The 18,676-nt window shown below is 40.9% G+C and overlaps 1 protein-coding gene across 1 annotated transcript in view; it reads left to right on the top strand.

Annotated features, from left to right (window-relative positions):
• dner (delta/notch-like EGF repeat containing) overlaps positions 1–18,433 on the top strand; it is a 57,565-nt gene extending 39,132 nt beyond the window's left edge. The window contains exons 4-13 of the mRNA XM_069535080.1: positions 1,016–1,179; positions 4,002–4,150; positions 4,763–4,916; positions 5,521–5,634; positions 10,358–10,591; positions 15,081–15,203; positions 15,554–15,667; positions 15,879–16,010; positions 16,112–16,358; positions 17,156–18,433. Of these exons, the coding sequence (XP_069391181.1) occupies positions 1,016–1,179; positions 4,002–4,150; positions 4,763–4,916; positions 5,521–5,634; positions 10,358–10,591; positions 15,081–15,203; positions 15,554–15,667; positions 15,879–16,010; positions 16,112–16,358; positions 17,156–17,267 (1,543 nt within the window). The 3' untranslated portion in view covers positions 17,268–18,433. The remainder of the gene's footprint in view (positions 1–1,015; positions 1,180–4,001; positions 4,151–4,762; positions 4,917–5,520; positions 5,635–10,357; positions 10,592–15,080; positions 15,204–15,553; positions 15,668–15,878; positions 16,011–16,111; positions 16,359–17,155) is intronic.
• The last annotated feature ends 243 nt before the right edge of the window (positions 18,434–18,676 follow it).

Below are 18,676 nucleotides of genomic sequence, written 5' to 3'. Positions count from 1 at the left end.
GATTAACTATAATTAAACCTCAGCAGTTTAACTTTAGCATAAGATGTTTTCTGCACTAACATGTGCCCAGAAATATTAAAGGTATTAACCTCAACCATCCTTTTGACAACCAGAGAACAGCTGCTCTCACATAAAAGGGTGTATCCTCTGGGGAGCTTGAGTGTGCTCACTAAATATAATGGAAATCCAACAAGAGTTTTTTAATGGATGACAGGAGACTATTGTGTCATCTGGATCTGTTAATTGGCATAAAGTGTTTTTTATATTTCTATCCATGAACCTTCCAACACATTCAGAAATGAGTATGATTCAAGAATGTTGTAGAAATGATGTTTAAATAACATTTTGTGAAACCTGCTTCTTCTTCAGTTTTTCTGCTCCATTTTGGTCTTTCTCCCTGATTTGACCAAATGTCTGTGGTCCTGATGAATGATTGTCCCTCACCCCCAACCATACCGGTGTTATGTGTAGATTACACAGTGAATCCACAGGAGGAAACTTCATCCCCACTGAGACACACCACTGGCAGACATTACTCATAAGACCTAAACATGATGCCTGGGTGGATCAACAAACAGAAAACTGTCCCTTAACCAACAGCTCTGGGGTCAGACATGGGACAGACACTGTCCATCGATGAACAACCTTCAAAATGAATATGTTAAGACTCAGAAGAGTCATTTATCTTGCTGAAACAGATTTTGTTTACACTTTAATCCTTTTTAAAATGCCCAGATAAGTGCTCACTGGCTGTACCACATTATGTAGATTGTATTTCTAATATTCAACATATTTCTTGCCCCATCCATTATTTATACTGTGAATATTCAAAAGTTCCAGTATAAATGCAGGAAAAGAGACTTGTGACCAGTGAAAACCATTAAGCAGTCGGCACTGAACTCAAGAAATATAAACCAAAGCTGCCATCATCAGATTCTCTTTCTGATACTCAATCCCATTTAACTCCTCGTCCTCGTCCTCCACCCTCCCATCTCTTTCATTTCTCTCCAACCAGGGTGGTGGTGGATGCCAACGGAGCTCCAGAGCTTTGGCGATTGAACGAAGATGGTTTCCTTCGTTCGTCCATTTCCAACGGCACTGCAGTGTGGTTCCTGCAGGCCCCTGATGGACTGGTGGTGCCAGACAACTCGCTGCCCCTGGGACAGAACTACTTCCTCAGTAAGACTCTCCTGAATTATACCCTCACTGACTCCTTTCTGATACAGAGCGGTGCCTCATTGTTCACCAAAATGCATGAAGTGTCTGAAGAACTTTTATAGGCCCTTTATTTTATACTGTCACACTGCAGGGTTTTATTTGACAGTTTGATATTCATAAAAAAGATACGTTTGTGGTTTTAACCACCTCAATATAGTTTTACGTCTTCATTCCACAGGCTTTTCTCCGTCAGTCAATCAAACGAGAGCCTCTCTTCTGATTGGCAGACTGTTTTCTTAGTGACGCACGTCCAGGCCAAACGTAGGTGATGGATTGTAGCTTTATTGTAGCTTGATCAAACTCAGTGGTAAAAGCTGCAGCCCAGGTAAAGCCTGCGGAAATAAAACCATCAACCACATTATTTTCAGAGCTCCATCACCATCATCCATTTACTGTGAGTTTGCAGCCATACACACAAACATCCACAGTAGTGTTTGGATTTCAGTTCAAACCCTAAACATTCTGATACAAGAAACAATGAAATCAAGTTAGTAGAATAATAATGTTGTAAAGATAATAAGCTAAATGAAAAACAGTCATTAATATTTGTTATTTAAAATGTTTTTGTTGTGATCTCAGCCTGTAAATATGCTATATAAATAGATTGACTTGACTTGACATGACTTATAGACACCAAATAAAAATATAATATAATATATATAAACAATCAGAGAAGCCAAGTCCTGCGAGGTTGGGTGGAGGATCAGTGATAGGGGCAGAGCTGAGATGACATCACAAAGTAACAGAATTCCTAATGGTTCGTTTTGAGGAAGATTTTCTAAATATATGTTTAATTTTCTCGGATTAAGGATTTAGTTTTTTGTGTTGGCATCATCATGAATGAAAGACCAAGCAATAAATGAAAGTACTAAAAACACTAAGGAGTTAATGAAAAATGTGTTAGTTAAACATAAATCTATAATGGACTGAAAGTAAACAATAAAAACATACTTAGATAAAAAATATTGGAAAGTCGGTCAGAAACTAGAATTAATATTTCATCAAATGAGTCATTATCCACATTTAAACCAGATGAAATTCACAGAGACAAAAAAATGTGTCATTTAAATTTTCTACTTTTATTATCTCTGGTTGTATTTTTTATTTTGTGTGATAGTTATCCAACAAGCGCAGAGAGAAGATGAAGAGAAAACATCCGGAAACTTCTCCAAATAGCTCATTTATAACTAAGCCAAAAACATCCGAGGGTGAATGAATTTAAATACATTTTATCTATAGCGTTTATTCCTGACAAGTCATTGGGGAGAATCACATAATATTTGCATATATGAGTCAGAATATTATATATGCACATTGAAAAAAAAAGATATTTATGCAATTTACCATCTGTATTTTAATACAGAGCTTCACACACAGATTTAGTGAGAGTACTCACATGTGTGGTGAAAACAAATGTGTGAGCTGCAGTGAGCGCTGGAGGGTGGTGAGTGTAGTCTCACTCTTTGACTGAAGGGCTGGCTGACCCCTGTGTGGGCTCGACATACCTGATGCTGTTTCACTGCCTGTCTGCTGACCTTGACATGTCTGTTGCAACGCCGCTTTCGCTTCACCAGGGAGAGACAGCAGAGATGACATTGGGGAGTTAAGTCAGAGGGGAGGGAGGATAAGGGAGGGTGGGGGAGAGGAAGAGTCAGATAAGAAGAGAGAGAAGGGAAAGAAGAGATGGCAAGACGGACAGGGATTAGAGAAAAGGACAGAGAATGCAGAAGGAGGGAAGAACGAAGGTCAAACTGCAGGAGAGGGGAGACACACTCTCTCTGCTGCTGCAGTCAGGCTGGATAATAACTGAGAAATGATTCAAAACCACAAACTCTCATGTTCACTCAATTTCAATTATGTGGCGTGCAGACCTGAGGGCGTGTGACCTTGCGTACGTGAGCGCAAGCTGTGAAAATCTGTGCAAAGCGTCAGTGAAGAGGGAGGAGCACTGCAGTGACATTGCATTTCCTTCTCCACACGTGTCTGAGTGTCGGCGACGCTCTTTTATGATTCAAAGGTGCAGTGACTCTGCAGGTGCAAATTCGACGTCATTGGTCTGACGATCGTTCGGTCAGAGGTGACAGAGGAGCACAAGCTGTTTGATCAGCTCTCTGATTGGCTGAGGAGCTGACATCATCAGCGCCTCATCACTGACTCACAGCTCATTGGCTTCAAGCTCTCAAAAAATGGCAGTTAATATTCATGATGAGGGTATTTTTATCCAAGTTCCTGTGTGGCTGTCAGCTTTGATTGAAGATGTAAGATGTTGTGGACTTAAAGACCCAGAGAGTCAAGTCAGAGAGACACACACTCTATTTCCGTCGCAATAAACAGCTTCAGAACTCTTTTAGTGTCTTCGTTTTGAAGCACAGTGTTTTTTTCAGGCGAGGAGTCTTGTAAAATCTGCTCTAAAACACCTGCTTAGGCTGAGATTCTCCAGTCCAGCCAGCTTTAAAGGCTGCTGGCTAAATGCTACAGATGTATAATATATAGATGGGCAACATTCTTGATTGCCACTTGATGGTTGGCTGCAGTTTAGGTTATCAATCCCACCTCCTCCATATTAGTGGATGGTGCATGGACCAAACAAAAGTCAATTACATGGTAAATCATGTTCTCTGAGATTGTTTCTTTAATTGTAGGTAGTTCTTATTGAGCTGATGTCTGTTCAAGTGCAAAATTTCCCTGTAAGTTTAAATTTTTTCCTGTATGTTTTTTGTATGTAAATATATACGTAATACAAAAAACACCGTTAATGAGACCCCCCCATTCTTCTGTGGTAGGTGTGATGCGTGTGGGCGCCCCTACAGCCCCGGAGGTCACCCTGCGTCTCAACCTGACGGTGAAGGCCAGCAGCTGTGTGGAGCCCGGCAGCAGCTTCAGTGACCCTCAGTGCTCAGGGAAAGGCAAATGTATCACGCAGCCCTCTGAGGTGAGAAGTCCAGGAAATAAAACTTTTCTTCTCATCAAGAAAACATTTGAATTTTAATGTGAATGAGGCTGAGAGAGACACTGGAGAAAAACCCTGTGGTGTGTTTTTATACTACTAACAGTGCCCACAGGCTCATTTCATACAGGTTTGTTTGTTGAGGTCACACATCCATATAGAAACTGATGCATCTGCACATATTCAGTGAGTAAAATTATAATCATGATTCTTCTTGCTGTTTGTAGACGCATGGTCTCAGCAACCACACACCGTGTCACAATTGCACAACTGCAAAATAAGCACAACACATTTTCCATATTATTCAAACTCAACATTATAGCTGAAGCTGCATCATCACGTCCAGCATCATTATTCACAAACGTAGAGTAGAAAAAAAACTCAGTTTAACCTAACATCAGAGATCAGGTGCCAGGAAGAAAACAGACGAACAACAACCACAACACAACAGCAGACCAACTCAATGGAATGCCACAAAATACAGCATTGCATATTATTAGATATTTTACTCACATCGTGGGAGTTTTAATCATATTTGGGTGGTGATGCTCAATAACACGAGTTTGTTCCTGAATTATTTTACTTGACATTTTGCAGAGCACTTTCTACTGTGAGTGTGAAGACGGCTACACTGGAATCTTCTGTGAGGAGTTTGATGCCTGCCTCCACCGGCCTTGTCACAACAACGGCACCTGCACTGACGTGAGACAGGGAGGGGAAGGACGCAACTTCACATGCAGCTGCACTTCAGGTGTGTGTGTCTGTCCATGTGTACTTTGTACCAGTTTGTAAGTGTTGAGATCTACAGTTACACATGTTTTGAAGCCTAATGAAGATTCTCAGCCTGACTGTGGGATCTCTGATGGTTTGATGAGAGCTGTGCAGAAACAGCTCTAATTTCTAAATAAGTACAAAAGAGCAGAGAGTGTATGAAACCTTTGGTCTTGTCAGATTTATTTTAGCAGGTGGACTTGAAGCGAGAGCCTCTGATATGAATGTAAACGTCAGAGGAGGCCACTGACGGCCCATCACTGCCCTTTAGAGAATTGTGCTAACAAGCGCTGTGTGAGCAGCAAATGAGAAAAAAATAGAAATGTGGAACAATCAGTGCATTTTGTTTCTGTATTTCATTATTAAGATCCATATTAGTTGCTACCATGGTGGCTTCTACTGTTTCTGGGATATATACTGTATATATATATATATATATATATATATATATATATATATATAGGGTTAGGGTTAGTCATTTAGTTACATGTTTAAGATAAAAAACTGTACTGTATACCTGTAAACTAACCCAAAGCATTAGCTGAAACAACTGAAGTATGTTGAGACGTGAGTGTGTTGCTCAGGTTATGAAGGCGAGCGCTGCCAGTTGCTGGTCGACCACTGCCTCTCTCATCCCTGCAAAAATGGAGCTACTTGTTTCAGCAGCCTGGCGGGGCCCAGGTGCTACTGTCCCGAAGGTAGGAGCCCCATTACAGCTTGTTTATGTGTGTTTGTGTGTGTGTGTGTGTGTGTGTGTGTGTGTGTGTGTGTGTGTGTGTGTGTGTGTGTGTGTGTGTGATGCAAATTAGTAAAGCTGGCGGAAATACTGACAGAGGTACTGAATGCACAATTATATTTAAATTCTGATGCAAATTTACATTCATCTTTTTATGAGGCTGTGTGTGAGAGTGTGTGTGTGTGTGTGTGTGTGTGTGTGTGTGTGTGTGTGTGTGTTTGTATCTGTGCCACGCTTAATTTAAATCTTCCTCTTCTATACTAATTAGTCTTCATAGCCTCACTGACCTGCATCAGCCTCTCTGGGGAAATCTGTGACCGCAAAACTTCGGCATAAAAGCATTTCTCTCGTTTGTGATTCACACACACAATGTCCAGTGAATGTACAGTTGCATACAGACTGTCCGTGCGCACACACACATGCAGAATACAGGGGAGAAGGTAACAATGGACCTTGCACAATGACCCGATGGTACAGCTCGCACAGGTCAGTTCATTCTCATTGTGGAGGTCTTAGTCATACTGGAACTCCTGGCTGTATTCTTAATCTGCAGCGGCCAAAATAAAATAAACAACATGGTCTCTAAACCTGAAAATAATTCACAAACTGCCTTTTGTTTGTTTATTTTCATAAAATGAGAGAATCAGCTCTGTCAGCACCGGAGAGAGCCGTGCCAGCAACCCTTAATTAGTGTGAAGAGATTTTGTTGAGAGGGCGCCTTCAGAAATTTAATGGGTTTATTAGATAATTCTGAACTTTGACTTTTGAAGAAATTACCAATCTGTGTGTTTATTTACAGGAGGCAGCAGGTTAAAGCAATCTGTGGCACTAAAGTGGATCCGTTTTTTCAGTTTAATTGCTGGAGCACTTGAATAGAATACAGCCATTGTTAATACTGCTCTGACAAGTGGGCTATAATATACATATATATAGAACGAGACATGTTTTACGGAATGATTCAATATGACAGAACATAAGGAAACATGAACTGTAAATAATGGATAACATTACTGCTCCCCAAAAGTGAAGCCAAAGAATCGAAGTAGCCACCTGTTGGCTGGCTGCAGAATAGGTCATGAGTCCCACCTCCTCCATGTTAGTGGATTGGACATGGACTAAACTTAAAAGTCAAAGTATATGGTAACTATATTTTTTTCAAAGGTGAGTTCTGTCATATTAGGAAGTTCTTGTTACTCTGATGTTCGTCCCAGTGCTAATCTTTCCGACAGGTTTTGTTTTATTTAGTTATTTGATGCTAAATGGAAATGTCATGATTGATGGCAGAGACTGACTGCTGATTGGTCGAGTGCGTTTATTGACAGGATTGATTGTTACTCCACAGACTCTGGATCCAAATGCGAAAGATGGCAGCATTTGCATTAGCGGTATTTTGGCTTCATTTTTGGATAGTGGGTTGAAGAAGAGACGTGTCAACCATCTTTATATCCAGTTTACCTAAATCTATGAAGCTCATTTATCAGCAAAGACTCACAGCTTTAATCAACGTTCATCATCATCTTCCGTTTATAATGTTTGAGGCTTCTGGACCATAAAGAAGTGTTGTTTTGTGTCCAGGATATTTGGGCTTCATTTCTTGATGAGCATGTCCTCCATCTTTGTATACCTATATGAAGAAATTATCCACTTTTTTCTATATTCTAAAAGCTGTTGTCGTTCGATAACATTGGGGCTGAGAAAGTAATGTGTTTCATATAACAGCAGCAGCAGCTGTTTATTTGCAGATTAATACAGAAAGATTCAACTGACCAGAAGAAAAAAGCGTATTCGTGTATTCCTGCTGAATAGCTAACAAACACAACCTCCTTGGAGGAGACAACAAGTAATTTGGTGCTGAAGCCATTAAAAGTTGGATCATTGACCTTTAGTAGACATCAGGTCTTCACATACCGTATAAGATGTCAGCTCTATAACTGAACACCTTCAGACATGCGTACAAAACATACGTGGCCTAAAGTTAGGGTATTGCATGCTGGTGGTTGTGTTGCACTGTTGCCTCAACAGAAGAAAGTTCTGAGTTGAATCTGACGGCCGACCAGTGGAGTTTGCATGTTCTCCACTGGTCTGTGTGGGTTTCCTCCTGCACTACAGCTTCCTCCCACAGTCCAAAGACATGCAGGTTTGGTTAATTTAGACTCTAAATTGCCTGTAGGTGTGAATGGTTACTTGTCTCTATATGTCAGCCCTGCAATCGAATCGGCTGTCGTTTGACTCTCAAAGAATAAGTGGTTTTATATAATGAATGAATGGATATTCACAAGTTAATCATAATAATTTCAGGTTGTCATCTGTTGTAGAGTCTTCATCTCACAGTCTCTGCACACACACACATTTATACACATTAACAGAGGAGACAGTGTGAGTGTCAGTACTGTGACTGCCTCCAGTCAGAAGTGGCAGGGCGGGGGAGGGAACAGGCCAGCTAAATTTAAACTGTTAACTCTTTTTTTTTTTATGTTGTCAGGTTTGAATGCCGAAAGGCGAAGAATCATGTATGTCAGCCTCCGACAGGTCTCATGTCACAATGTGTGTGTGTGTGTGTGTGTGCTTGTGTGTGTGCGTGTGCTTGTGCATCTTTAGGAAGAGAGATAGATGTACAAACAAATAAGCTGAAAACAGAGACAGAGACATAGATGTGCCCACAGATCTACACACACGGAGAAAAGAAGCTAAATACAGAGGAAAAGGGGATTAAACCATGACAGAACAAATACAGATCATCAAATTAAATTCATGCAAGAGCTTGTGTGTGTGTGTGTGTGTGTGTGTGTGTGTGTGTGTGTGTGTGTGTGTGTGTGTGTGTGTGTGTGTGTGTGTGTGTGTGTGTGTGTGTGTTGGTCGGCATCTGTGTGTGTTTGCAAGCGTTTAAGAGAGAAGGGGAAGAAGAGTTGAGGGAGTTTGGAGGGAGGCAGAGGAGCGGAGAAAGGAGAGGCTGAAGCAGAACGAGGTAGAGGACAGAGAGAGGAAGAAGAAGAAGAGAAGAGAAAGCTGCAGATTGCTCCTGTCTCTCTGCTGCTGAATGATAAATGTTCTCAAACCGTGAAATAAAGTCTTGCAGATCAATGGCTGCTTGAGAGGGATCTCTTCATTAGCTCAATGGAGGGTGCAGTCAGCGCAGGGATTTACTATGACTGTTACTGCATAGGAGACACACACACTATCTCACAGCGATGCATGTGCACATAACGCAGCGGCAGTCTTTCTCTGAGCTGCAACACAATGGCAGTCCTCATGGGAGTTGAAGACAGAGGAACAGAGGAGGTGAAGAAAATAGGTTATTTTTAGAGGGGAAAGAAAAGGTGAAGTAGCGCAGCCTCACATAGATAATGAAGAAGAAAACAGTGGCTTCAGCACAAAAAGTAACACACACAGGGAAATGGAGTGCACAGGCATTGTCCCACAGAAAACACATCACTAGAGACACTGGTGCAACACAACATTGTTCTGAACAACAAGAATTGTTTGTCTGCTGAGATGCTTTCGCTCTGTTTTTCTTTCGCTCTCACAATGAAGTGGAAAAAATAAAAGAAAGAACATTAACTTTGAGTCGGTGGAAGATGACAGAATCAAACCAGTTCCTGTCTCTTACTATGATTAAAATGTATTTGGGTTTTAAACAACAACAGCCACAGTGGACAACTGTGTAAACACAGAGAGGAACTTAAGAAATACAGCCTAAAAGGAACAAATATTTACACAACACACACCATATAAAAATCCACCAGAATAAATTACTTCAGCAAAGGGGTTCAAGGCCATATGGACCATATGTGATGTATTACTTTAGACATACAGATAAATTATATAAACAGGCTGTTACCTGATCGTGAGGTTTCAAGGGCTTTTAATGTGACTAAGGTATTTGTACCATTTCAAACTATCCACTTGACCTCCTCAAAGACGGCTGCTACCACTGTCTTTCACATCTTTAATCATTTCTATCACTGCTTCGGTTTCAGTTTCATATTTTGGGGAAGGAGCTTATTTGCTTTCAAATCTCACCATATATTATGGAGACGTCTCTTGTGTGCAGTTAAACCCACCAGAGATTCTCTGTGATTCCCTGTGAGCTTATTTGCATTAAGACGTGGTCTTAGTGGGCTGGGGGGGCTGCAATTTCATGCCATAATGGATGTCACATAGGTATCACACTCTACGACATGATCTGCATAAACCCAAACCTCCGGCTGTGCTCAATGTGAACCATCATGTTGCCTGTAGGTTTATTTGTTGACAAAGCTGAAGTGTTTCATCTGACTTTAGTCAGCAAAACTGGTGGTGAGGTGAGCGACAACAAATGTCGACAACGACACGAGCAGAGTTAATGATTGTTTTTGAAAACCTGGACAAGTCAGTCGCTGCTTAAATTGTGATGCTTGCAAAAGCTAAATGCAAAAGGAGAGAACACAAATGTTTTACATAATCCTATTTTGGATGCTCCCAGTAAAGCACCTGTACTGTAACACAACAAAGGCTCGGTCACCCTTTTTACAAAGTGAGACCTGGGATTTATCAATGATCAATCAACGGATCTTAGCGGTTGAGAAAGGAAGGACCTGGTCAAAATAAATTTGGGTAACGGTATTTGGGTGCAAGGCCTGTTAAGGACTTACAAATTTGCAATGGAATACGTATGTATCTGATTGTCTATCTTACTTCTCTTGCAGGTTACCAAGGTGCGACATGTGAGCAGAAGGTGGACCCGTGCGCCTCCAGCCCCTGTCACAATAACGGGACGTGCTACGCCCAGGGCCCCGGCCCCCTGGGGTTTGGCTGCAGCTGCACAGCAGGCTTCACCGGCCCAACATGCGCCCAGCTGGTGGACTTCTGCGCCCTGAATCCCTGCGCCCATGGTGTCTGCCGTAGCACAGGCAACAGCTACAGGTGTCTGTGTGTCCCAGGTGAGGTGCACTTTCATGACATCTGTGATGGTTACTCTGGGTGTTGTTGACTTCTTGCAGCACTGTGAGTGTCACAGTTAAATTTAGCCAAAGTCAGATAGAGGTTGGATAAATGCAGATCTCCAGCTTCAACTGTCTAGTGTTGAAAAGTTTCAGGAATAGGTAAGTATGTGAAGTTTGAGTTAAGCTGCAGTAAATGTTTATAGTTAAGAATGAAGTGAAAGAACAAAATCAGGACGGCTCAGCTCTTAGGCCTGCAATATACTTCACTTATCCTGTTTCCGTTTGGTGCTTAAGTTGCGTATGCAAGATGCAATACCTACAAAAAGATTGGGGCAGTAGCGAGTCCTTGACAGGGTTGGTGGGCACATTATCAGCGACAAAAATTGTGGAGCCCCATTGGTAGAATGAGATAAGTAAAGCGGTTTTCACAATGTTTCTGATTTTGGAGTCTGACATACTACCTACAAATGCATGATCATTACTTTTTTGTCTTGATGTTAACTTTAGCCAAACGTTGATGCCCTGGAGTGTTGCCATCTTTGTTTATGTTAACCGCAAGGAAATGTGTGAGTGGCAGAAAGATCAGTCCAGCACGGAGCGCTCTACAATCTTTAGGGAGTTCTGTGGTGCCCTCCACTCTAATCCTCCACCAACACACTTGGTACCAGAGCAATCATATGAATGATAACGTGTACGATGATATCGTGGGCCTTAGACTTCTAACAAGAAACACTCATAACAAGCTTTGGCTTTAGGATCAGAACGTTTGCACCCTCTGGCCTGTACTCGCTCATTCAGAAATCCTTCTGTTGCAATTATAAACTTGCTGAATGTTCACATTGTTTCTATCACCACAGTAAATCTGATTTTACAACCTGGTTCGTGATAAAAAGCACAGTAACTTGTAGCACTGACTGAGGCTCTGAGTAGCAGTAAATATGGTCCGTCTGACTGATGAGTTATTTTTAGAGTGTGCTGATGCTCCTGTGATGAAATCAATTAAGTGGAATGATGACTTATCATTATCCATTGTCTTGCAATTATCTTGCCGGGACGCTGACAGATGACTTTCCCTGTGGCCCAAATATATGATTTGTCTCTCAGCCTGTCCTCCTCCCTCACTTTATACCATCTGTCAGTCAAATGTAGCAAGTACCGGTCTCGATCAATTCATCGGCTTCCTCCACATCCTCATGCGTCATATCAGCTTTACCCATGACTTTGTCTGTCTTTGCTATAACTTCCAGGACTAACGTCGAATGACTAAGGAAAAACACCCTGCTAGCCAGTTAGCCAGCCTGTTGTTCATCCTTCCACACCATTGGTCACTGGTAATCAAGGGCATAACTTTGGGTTGAATATTGGGGTGGGGGATGGAGGAGTCCTCTGGATAATCCCTAAATTATTATTTTGTCTCTCACCATTGAATAATTTCTTGATGTAACTTAATATATAAATAATCATTATTTATACATCATACCAGCAAGATAGCTTGTAACCATAGTAACTACAACAAAATAGAGTAAAGTAAGTTTGTGCTGCAAAATTAATTGAATCGAGAAAACCAAGTTTTTTACAATTTTTTAAAACATTCAATATTTGTCATTCAGTGAGACAGTATTGTTATTGGGAGGGGGTTGTACAGGCCAGTTTTGATTATTGGGATAGTTACAACCCCCGATCGCCATCATAAATTATGCCCCAACTTGTTATGGATCACGATTATTCATTGTTGTATGGGTAAACTTTAACACATGAACCCACGCTGCTTCAACAAACTAGGTCTTTTATATTAACAGAGAGACTCCTAGTGGCCGAAGTTATATATATTGTACATTTAACATTGAAATTATTGGTTGCTTTTGGTATTTCTACTTTGCCGTCATACTTAAATCTCTACAGGATCAAATTAAATAAATTGCTACACATCTGTTCTTTCGAGTATTTAAAATTTTCTTTAAATCCAAACCTAGAAATAACAGTCTCCGAAATATTTGGACTAAGTTTTGCTTAAGGGAATAATGCCTCCTCCATATTACACATTTCTTTGTGTTTATTCAGATGCTTTTACTCAGAACAGCTTCTATGTTTTCTAATTATTATTCAGATATACACCACACCACATCCTCGCTCATATTTTGTTTTGTTTTTTTGCATTTCTTTCATTTTTTTCCCTGCTTGTCCTTTTGTCCTTCCTTGTCTTTAGCTTACTGCCGTTTGCCTCACCTCATTTCCCTCTTTCCCTCATCTTCTTCTGTCTGGTTCCCATTGTGAGGTTTCTGTGTGTGTGTGTGTGTGTGTGTGTGTGTGTGTGTGTGTCTGTGTGTGTGTGTTTGTTTGTGTATATGTGTCTGTTTGTGTGTGTTTGTGTGATGTGTGTGTGTTTGTGGCTAGGAGTATGACTATGTTCGTTGGGCAGATGCTCCAATCCAATGTCTCTACTCAGACAGCCCTGTCTAATGGGATCGGTGAAATTGGTTATTCATAATTAGCATCGCAGACATTACTGCGAACACACACAGACACACACAGACACACAGACACACAGACACAGACACACACTAACACACACACACACACACACTCCAAGTTTTGTGGAGCAACGGTGACCTTTTCTCCACCTCATCAGAATTCCAGCCGGTATCTGAGGTACAAGTGTGTGTGTGTGTCTGTGTGTGTGTGTATGCTGGGTGTGAACATTTGCATCTAGTGTGTGTTTGTGAGCACAGAACCACAATAATTTGGCGCCTGTCTGCCTTGTGTAAGCGTGAGGACGATGGTGCGTATGGGTTGTGTAAATGCCCGCTGGTTGTCTGACAGGAAAGCTGCCGGGGAGCCGATATGTAGAAGGATCCGTCCTCCACTTTGTTGTAATCCAGCTCACATGAGAGGCTGCCAGCCCGCAGAATGCACAGTCTTGGAAAGGCACTTGACATTTCTCTGGCATTTCACAGAGAGGACCCCAGAGGCTCCAACCAGGCTCCTAATAAATTCCCCCACTCTCTCTCCTTCCTCAAACACACATTAGCTGTGGCCTGGGGAGGCTTTGTTGAAACTTTGTCAGCGCTGGGACCCAGCTGAGACAGTCAGTCAGGTAAAGTACGAGCGCAGAGCTAATGAAAACAGATTGTCATACTAGTCATGGAGGGACTGGAGAGACACCGGCCCCCTGCTGGGTTTGGCACCCTCAGTTGTAGATGGTGGAACATTTCTGAGCTGGTATGTTAGATCAATGCAATTACACACTTTACAGCTATTTGTCAGAATGATTGCTGCTGATTTAAATACACAGCCAAGCTTGTTTTATTGAGACTGACTTACCCACTTTAACTTCAGTCCCCACCTGTGTTCCTAAAGCTGTAGCCGCATAAGAAGTACAAAGAAAATGCGTGCACTTGGCTTTGCCATTTCCTCTTTTCCATACACTTTGTTCTTTGAGGTAAAACAGAAGAGGCACAATCGTCTGTTCCTCCTGCACTGACCATGTTTTCAGATGATGCAGGTTTTTTCTGCTTCAGTACACAGCTGCCATCCCATGGAAAACACAGAGCACTGCATGTCATTTGACCTCATATCCAATGCCATCGAAACTCAGGACATGCAATATATTCATTCACATATTGAACAATTGATTTGATATAATATGATTGATATGTCTTTAACTAATGGCTGTTAATGGAGTTTTATCAGAATATGAAGATTGTTGGACTTTTAGCTTCTGTGTTGTTTTGTGCATTTTAGTCAGATTTTTTTTCAGTGGATCATTAAGCACATGCATCAGAAATGAATGTAGCTTATATATCTCATTTAATTCAAATCACATACGATAGAAATGATAGATCAGGAAGATGTAACTCTTTCAGGTTAATGTTTGACTAAGAGGCTGCTGATTCAAATCTCTTGATCTTCCATGCGCGCTCTGAGTACAACACCATCATAGACAAATGTTATGGTTGCACTGCAGTGACCTGGTAGTGAGAACTGTGAAATAGAGGAAATTATCTTGTTAAAGAATAATGTAATTTGTGATAAATTCTGACTTAGGTAGGTGGTGGCTGATAGTACAAGGAACCCTTATTCAGTTATAACTACTTTCACCTAGTCTACTGATGCTGCTGCAGCAATGGTAACATTGTATTTGAACAATGTTCTATAATACACGTGTTTACTGTACAACACATGCATAATATTTGTATTGGTTTTTCTCAGAATCAGATAGTTGATTTTCTGTCATTACAAACCTACAGTTTGTCTCTAACTGAATTAATTGTAGTTTTATCATGCACTGTTGATCCTCAGATGAATTTCTTAAATCCATGAGAATCAATTATACCAACTGCTAATCACAGCTAATAAGACACACACATTCAGCAAAACCTTTCCCTGATCAATACATACAGACATTCTCTGATTCCCTGCACCAACAATGCAGTAGAATCACCGTGAGGTGAAAACATAATTAATGTATATTCTGTGTCTGCTTTAGGTTATCACGGTTTGTACTGTGAGGAGGAGTACAATGAGTGTCTGTCGGCCCCCTGCCAGAACTACGCCACCTGCAGGGACCTGATCAATGCCTACGAGTGTGTCTGCACACAACAGTTTGAAGGTATGTGGGTGTGTGAATTTTAGAAATGTTATCCTTTACCTGACAAACTAAATTGTTTTATATATAACTGTATAACCTTTTATTTTAAATATTTGGGCCAGATTATTTTAACTGTAACTGTATTGACATTGTACTGTACTGACATTTTATGATTGCAAATTCTTGGGTATGTACTTGATTCCTGTTTTTGTTCTAATCAAAGGGTTTTTAAAAATGTTTTTAAAAGGCTTTTATTTAGGTAAATTATGAGATTGTTTATTAGTCTGCCCCTATGTTGTTCTTTGTAATTTAACTCTGTGTCATTGTAAATGATATAATTCATTGTTTTGTTGCAAAATATATGTGTACAGGTAGACACTGTGAAATCTTCAAGGATCCATGTCTGAAGGTGCGTTGCCAGAACGGAGGCCGATGTGAGAGCACAGGACTCAATGCCTCCTGTGCCTGCCCTCCTGGATACCTGGGTGAGCACAGCCACGTAATCAGCCTGACAACCAATAGATTAGCTGCCTGTTGTTGATTTTTTATAAAGGATTCAATAAATAAAAGAAATAGAAAGATCAGAGTTGTGCATCTGATTGCAAAAATATTTCTTGAGTGAAATAATAGTGACACATTACAATTCTGCAATTTGGCACAAGTTGTAACTGAATGCAACCTTTCCTGTCTCCTCAGGGGAGGAATGTGAGGTCGACATCAACGAGTGCGAGAGCAACCCTTGTCACCATGGAGGCACCTGCATTGACCAATCAAATGGCTTCACCTGTCACTGTCCATCTGGGTGGGTGGGGCCCAGCTGCGAGATCCGTAAGTCATCCTGACAGAAATGATTCGCCCTGCTATTAATCTAAACTGAGACATGTAGAAAGCTGGATGTTTATGTGTGTGTGTGTGTGTGTGCGTTTCAGACCTGCAGTGGAAGCCGGCACACACTGAAGACACTCTGACCAACATGCCACGACACTCCCTCTACATCATCATTGGAGCGCTGTGCGTGGCCTTTGTCCTCATGCTCATTATCCTCATCGTGGGCATCTGCCGCATCAGCCGCATCGAGTACCAGGGCTCGTCTCGCCACGCCTACCAGGAGTTCTACAACTGCCGCAGCATCGACAGCGAGTTCAGCAATGCTATTGCCTCCATCCGCCATGCTAGGTCAGTTACAGTACTTGTATACAAACTTGTTGTTACGGAACAGGGTAGTGGAACACTTTGGATATAAACGTCCGGTGTTTGATATTATTTATCTAATCTCAGTGTGTAAAATTGTTTTTTTTAATAATATAATTTCATGATTACTTCATTTTAACTCGGTTTGTACTCTCAAAGGTCAGTTTTCTAGTTGACAGAACAGTCTGAACCACAGACTGTTTATAAAGATGATGCGTCTCCACTGCCTCCCACTATCCAGACATTAAGCCAAAATGTCCCAGATACGAACGCTGTCATCTGGCACATTTGGAGCCGGTGTCTTTTTGGAGCCGTGGTACCGAGGTCCTGGAGATACACATGCTTGACTGATTAAAACACAACTTTTCCAAAAGATTAACACTTGAACATAAATCAGTGTGATGAGAAGTACCTAAAATGATAGAAGCCACTTTGAGAAAAGTCTATTTGATGTTTACTCTCATCCACTAACATGGAGGAGGTGATATTTTTGACCAATACTGCAGCCAGTCTATAGGTGGTGATCAAGACACTTTGGCTTCATTTTTGGGAGCTGTCATGTCATCCATCTGTAGGTTAGCTTTAAGGTCTGTGTAACAAGGTGGGACGTCCAACAATAGTACGTAGAACATAGTATCCAGTAGTAATTAAGCTGAAATACAGGATATCTTGTCTTCTGCTGCATGAATTTTAACTTTATTTATAATATTCTGACTTTACCCATTCCCTAATATTGCAAAATCATATCTGATGCACAATTGGTGTTGATGCTTTCTCATTAGATTTGGCAAGAAGTCCAGGCCTGCCATGTACGATGCCACCCCCATCGCCTATGAAGACTACAGTCCTGATGACAAGCCGTTGGTTACCCTGATCAAGACCAAGGATTTGTAGAAAAAACACATATGATTGCACATGTACACATATGCACACACACACACACACGCACACACACGTAGAGAAAGTCACTATAAAGTATTTAACTATTTCTTATGGAAAAAAACAACAAAACAAAATTGAATGTAAAAAAAATCCCAAAACATACTCTGTAGTTTAAAAAAAGAAATCTGGAATTTGATACATCTATTTTCCTGTCAAAGTTCGTGATAAGGCTTTATTGTAGCATAAGAGCATTCTTTACATTAATAAGTTATTGATGACGGGCGACACGACATCTAACCCCTGTGTGTAGTTGGAGCCAGAAACACAGGTGCCCACATTTCTTAGCATAAACTGCGACAGCTCTGACAACAGTTCTTACAGGTGTTGTAGAAATAGATGCACTGCTCATGGTGCATTCACTGTATCTTTTTTCTATATCTAAAATAAACTTCTGCTGTAGGTTGCCTTACTTCGTGCATGGTTAGATTTGATGTTCTCTGCATTATTTAAAAATCTTTTGTACTTGATTGTTGGTTGTTATGGGTTCTTTTTCATTGCATTGTATTTTTCTCTGTTGAGATTGTGCCAAATATTTCATTTGTGGTCAGTAGATCAAACACATATATAAAATGCTATAGACACTGAATTTTCTTTTTAAAAAATACATACAGTATTGTCCTGTTATTTACATGCAAGTGTACGAATAATAAAGAAAGTGGGTTTACTGGAGTACTGTGACCCTGCCAATGCCACTGTATGTATTTCAGTGATATTTAGGACAATAGGTACTGTAGGTATATTTCTCAGTGCACAGAAACATAGTGGGTTTTACTCAGTCTACTTGTTAATCCCAATGTACAAATTCACCTCTAGTATTGACAGTGTTGAATAGTTTCTGGATGACAGTTTCTCTGCTGGAGTGGAGGAAGAGGAGGAGGAAGAGGAGAAGAAGGAGGATATCTACTCCAGAATATTTGTGCTTCTGTGTTCTACCAATGAAAAACTCTGTGCAGCTGTGTTGTTTCCCCCTCAAGGTCAAGCAATGTTTTACCGATACGCTCAGCTAATCCTCTAATATTTTCTTTCTCTCATTTTAAACACTGCAGCCACATGATTACCTATTATCTATGTTGAATGATATAAACAATAAAGATTCAAGTGAACTTAGTCTACAGTAACTCTCCTGGTGTCTTGTGTGGATTCTGGTGTAAACTTGACTGTTTCTTGTCACCGACAACAACATCAAGTGGTGCTACCTGCTTTTTCTAAATTACACTCAAATTGCAGGTGTATGTATGTTGAAGTATCAATCAATCAACCAAAGCTGCAAGGGAGGGGCATTTTGCCTTTATTGTGGGGAAGACATGCAACAAAGGACCAGCTCGGATTTGATAGTGCAGCTGCTACAGGAGGGCATTATC

The sequence above is a fragment of the Paralichthys olivaceus genome, chromosome 11 (genome assembly GCF_024713975.1).
Source record: "Paralichthys olivaceus isolate ysfri-2021 chromosome 11, ASM2471397v2, whole genome shotgun sequence".
In the NCBI taxonomy this organism is placed as follows: domain Eukaryota; kingdom Metazoa; phylum Chordata; class Actinopteri; order Pleuronectiformes; family Paralichthyidae; genus Paralichthys; species Paralichthys olivaceus.
The sequence above is the reverse complement of the archived record's forward strand: the minus strand, read 5'-3'. Positions and strand labels throughout refer to the sequence as shown.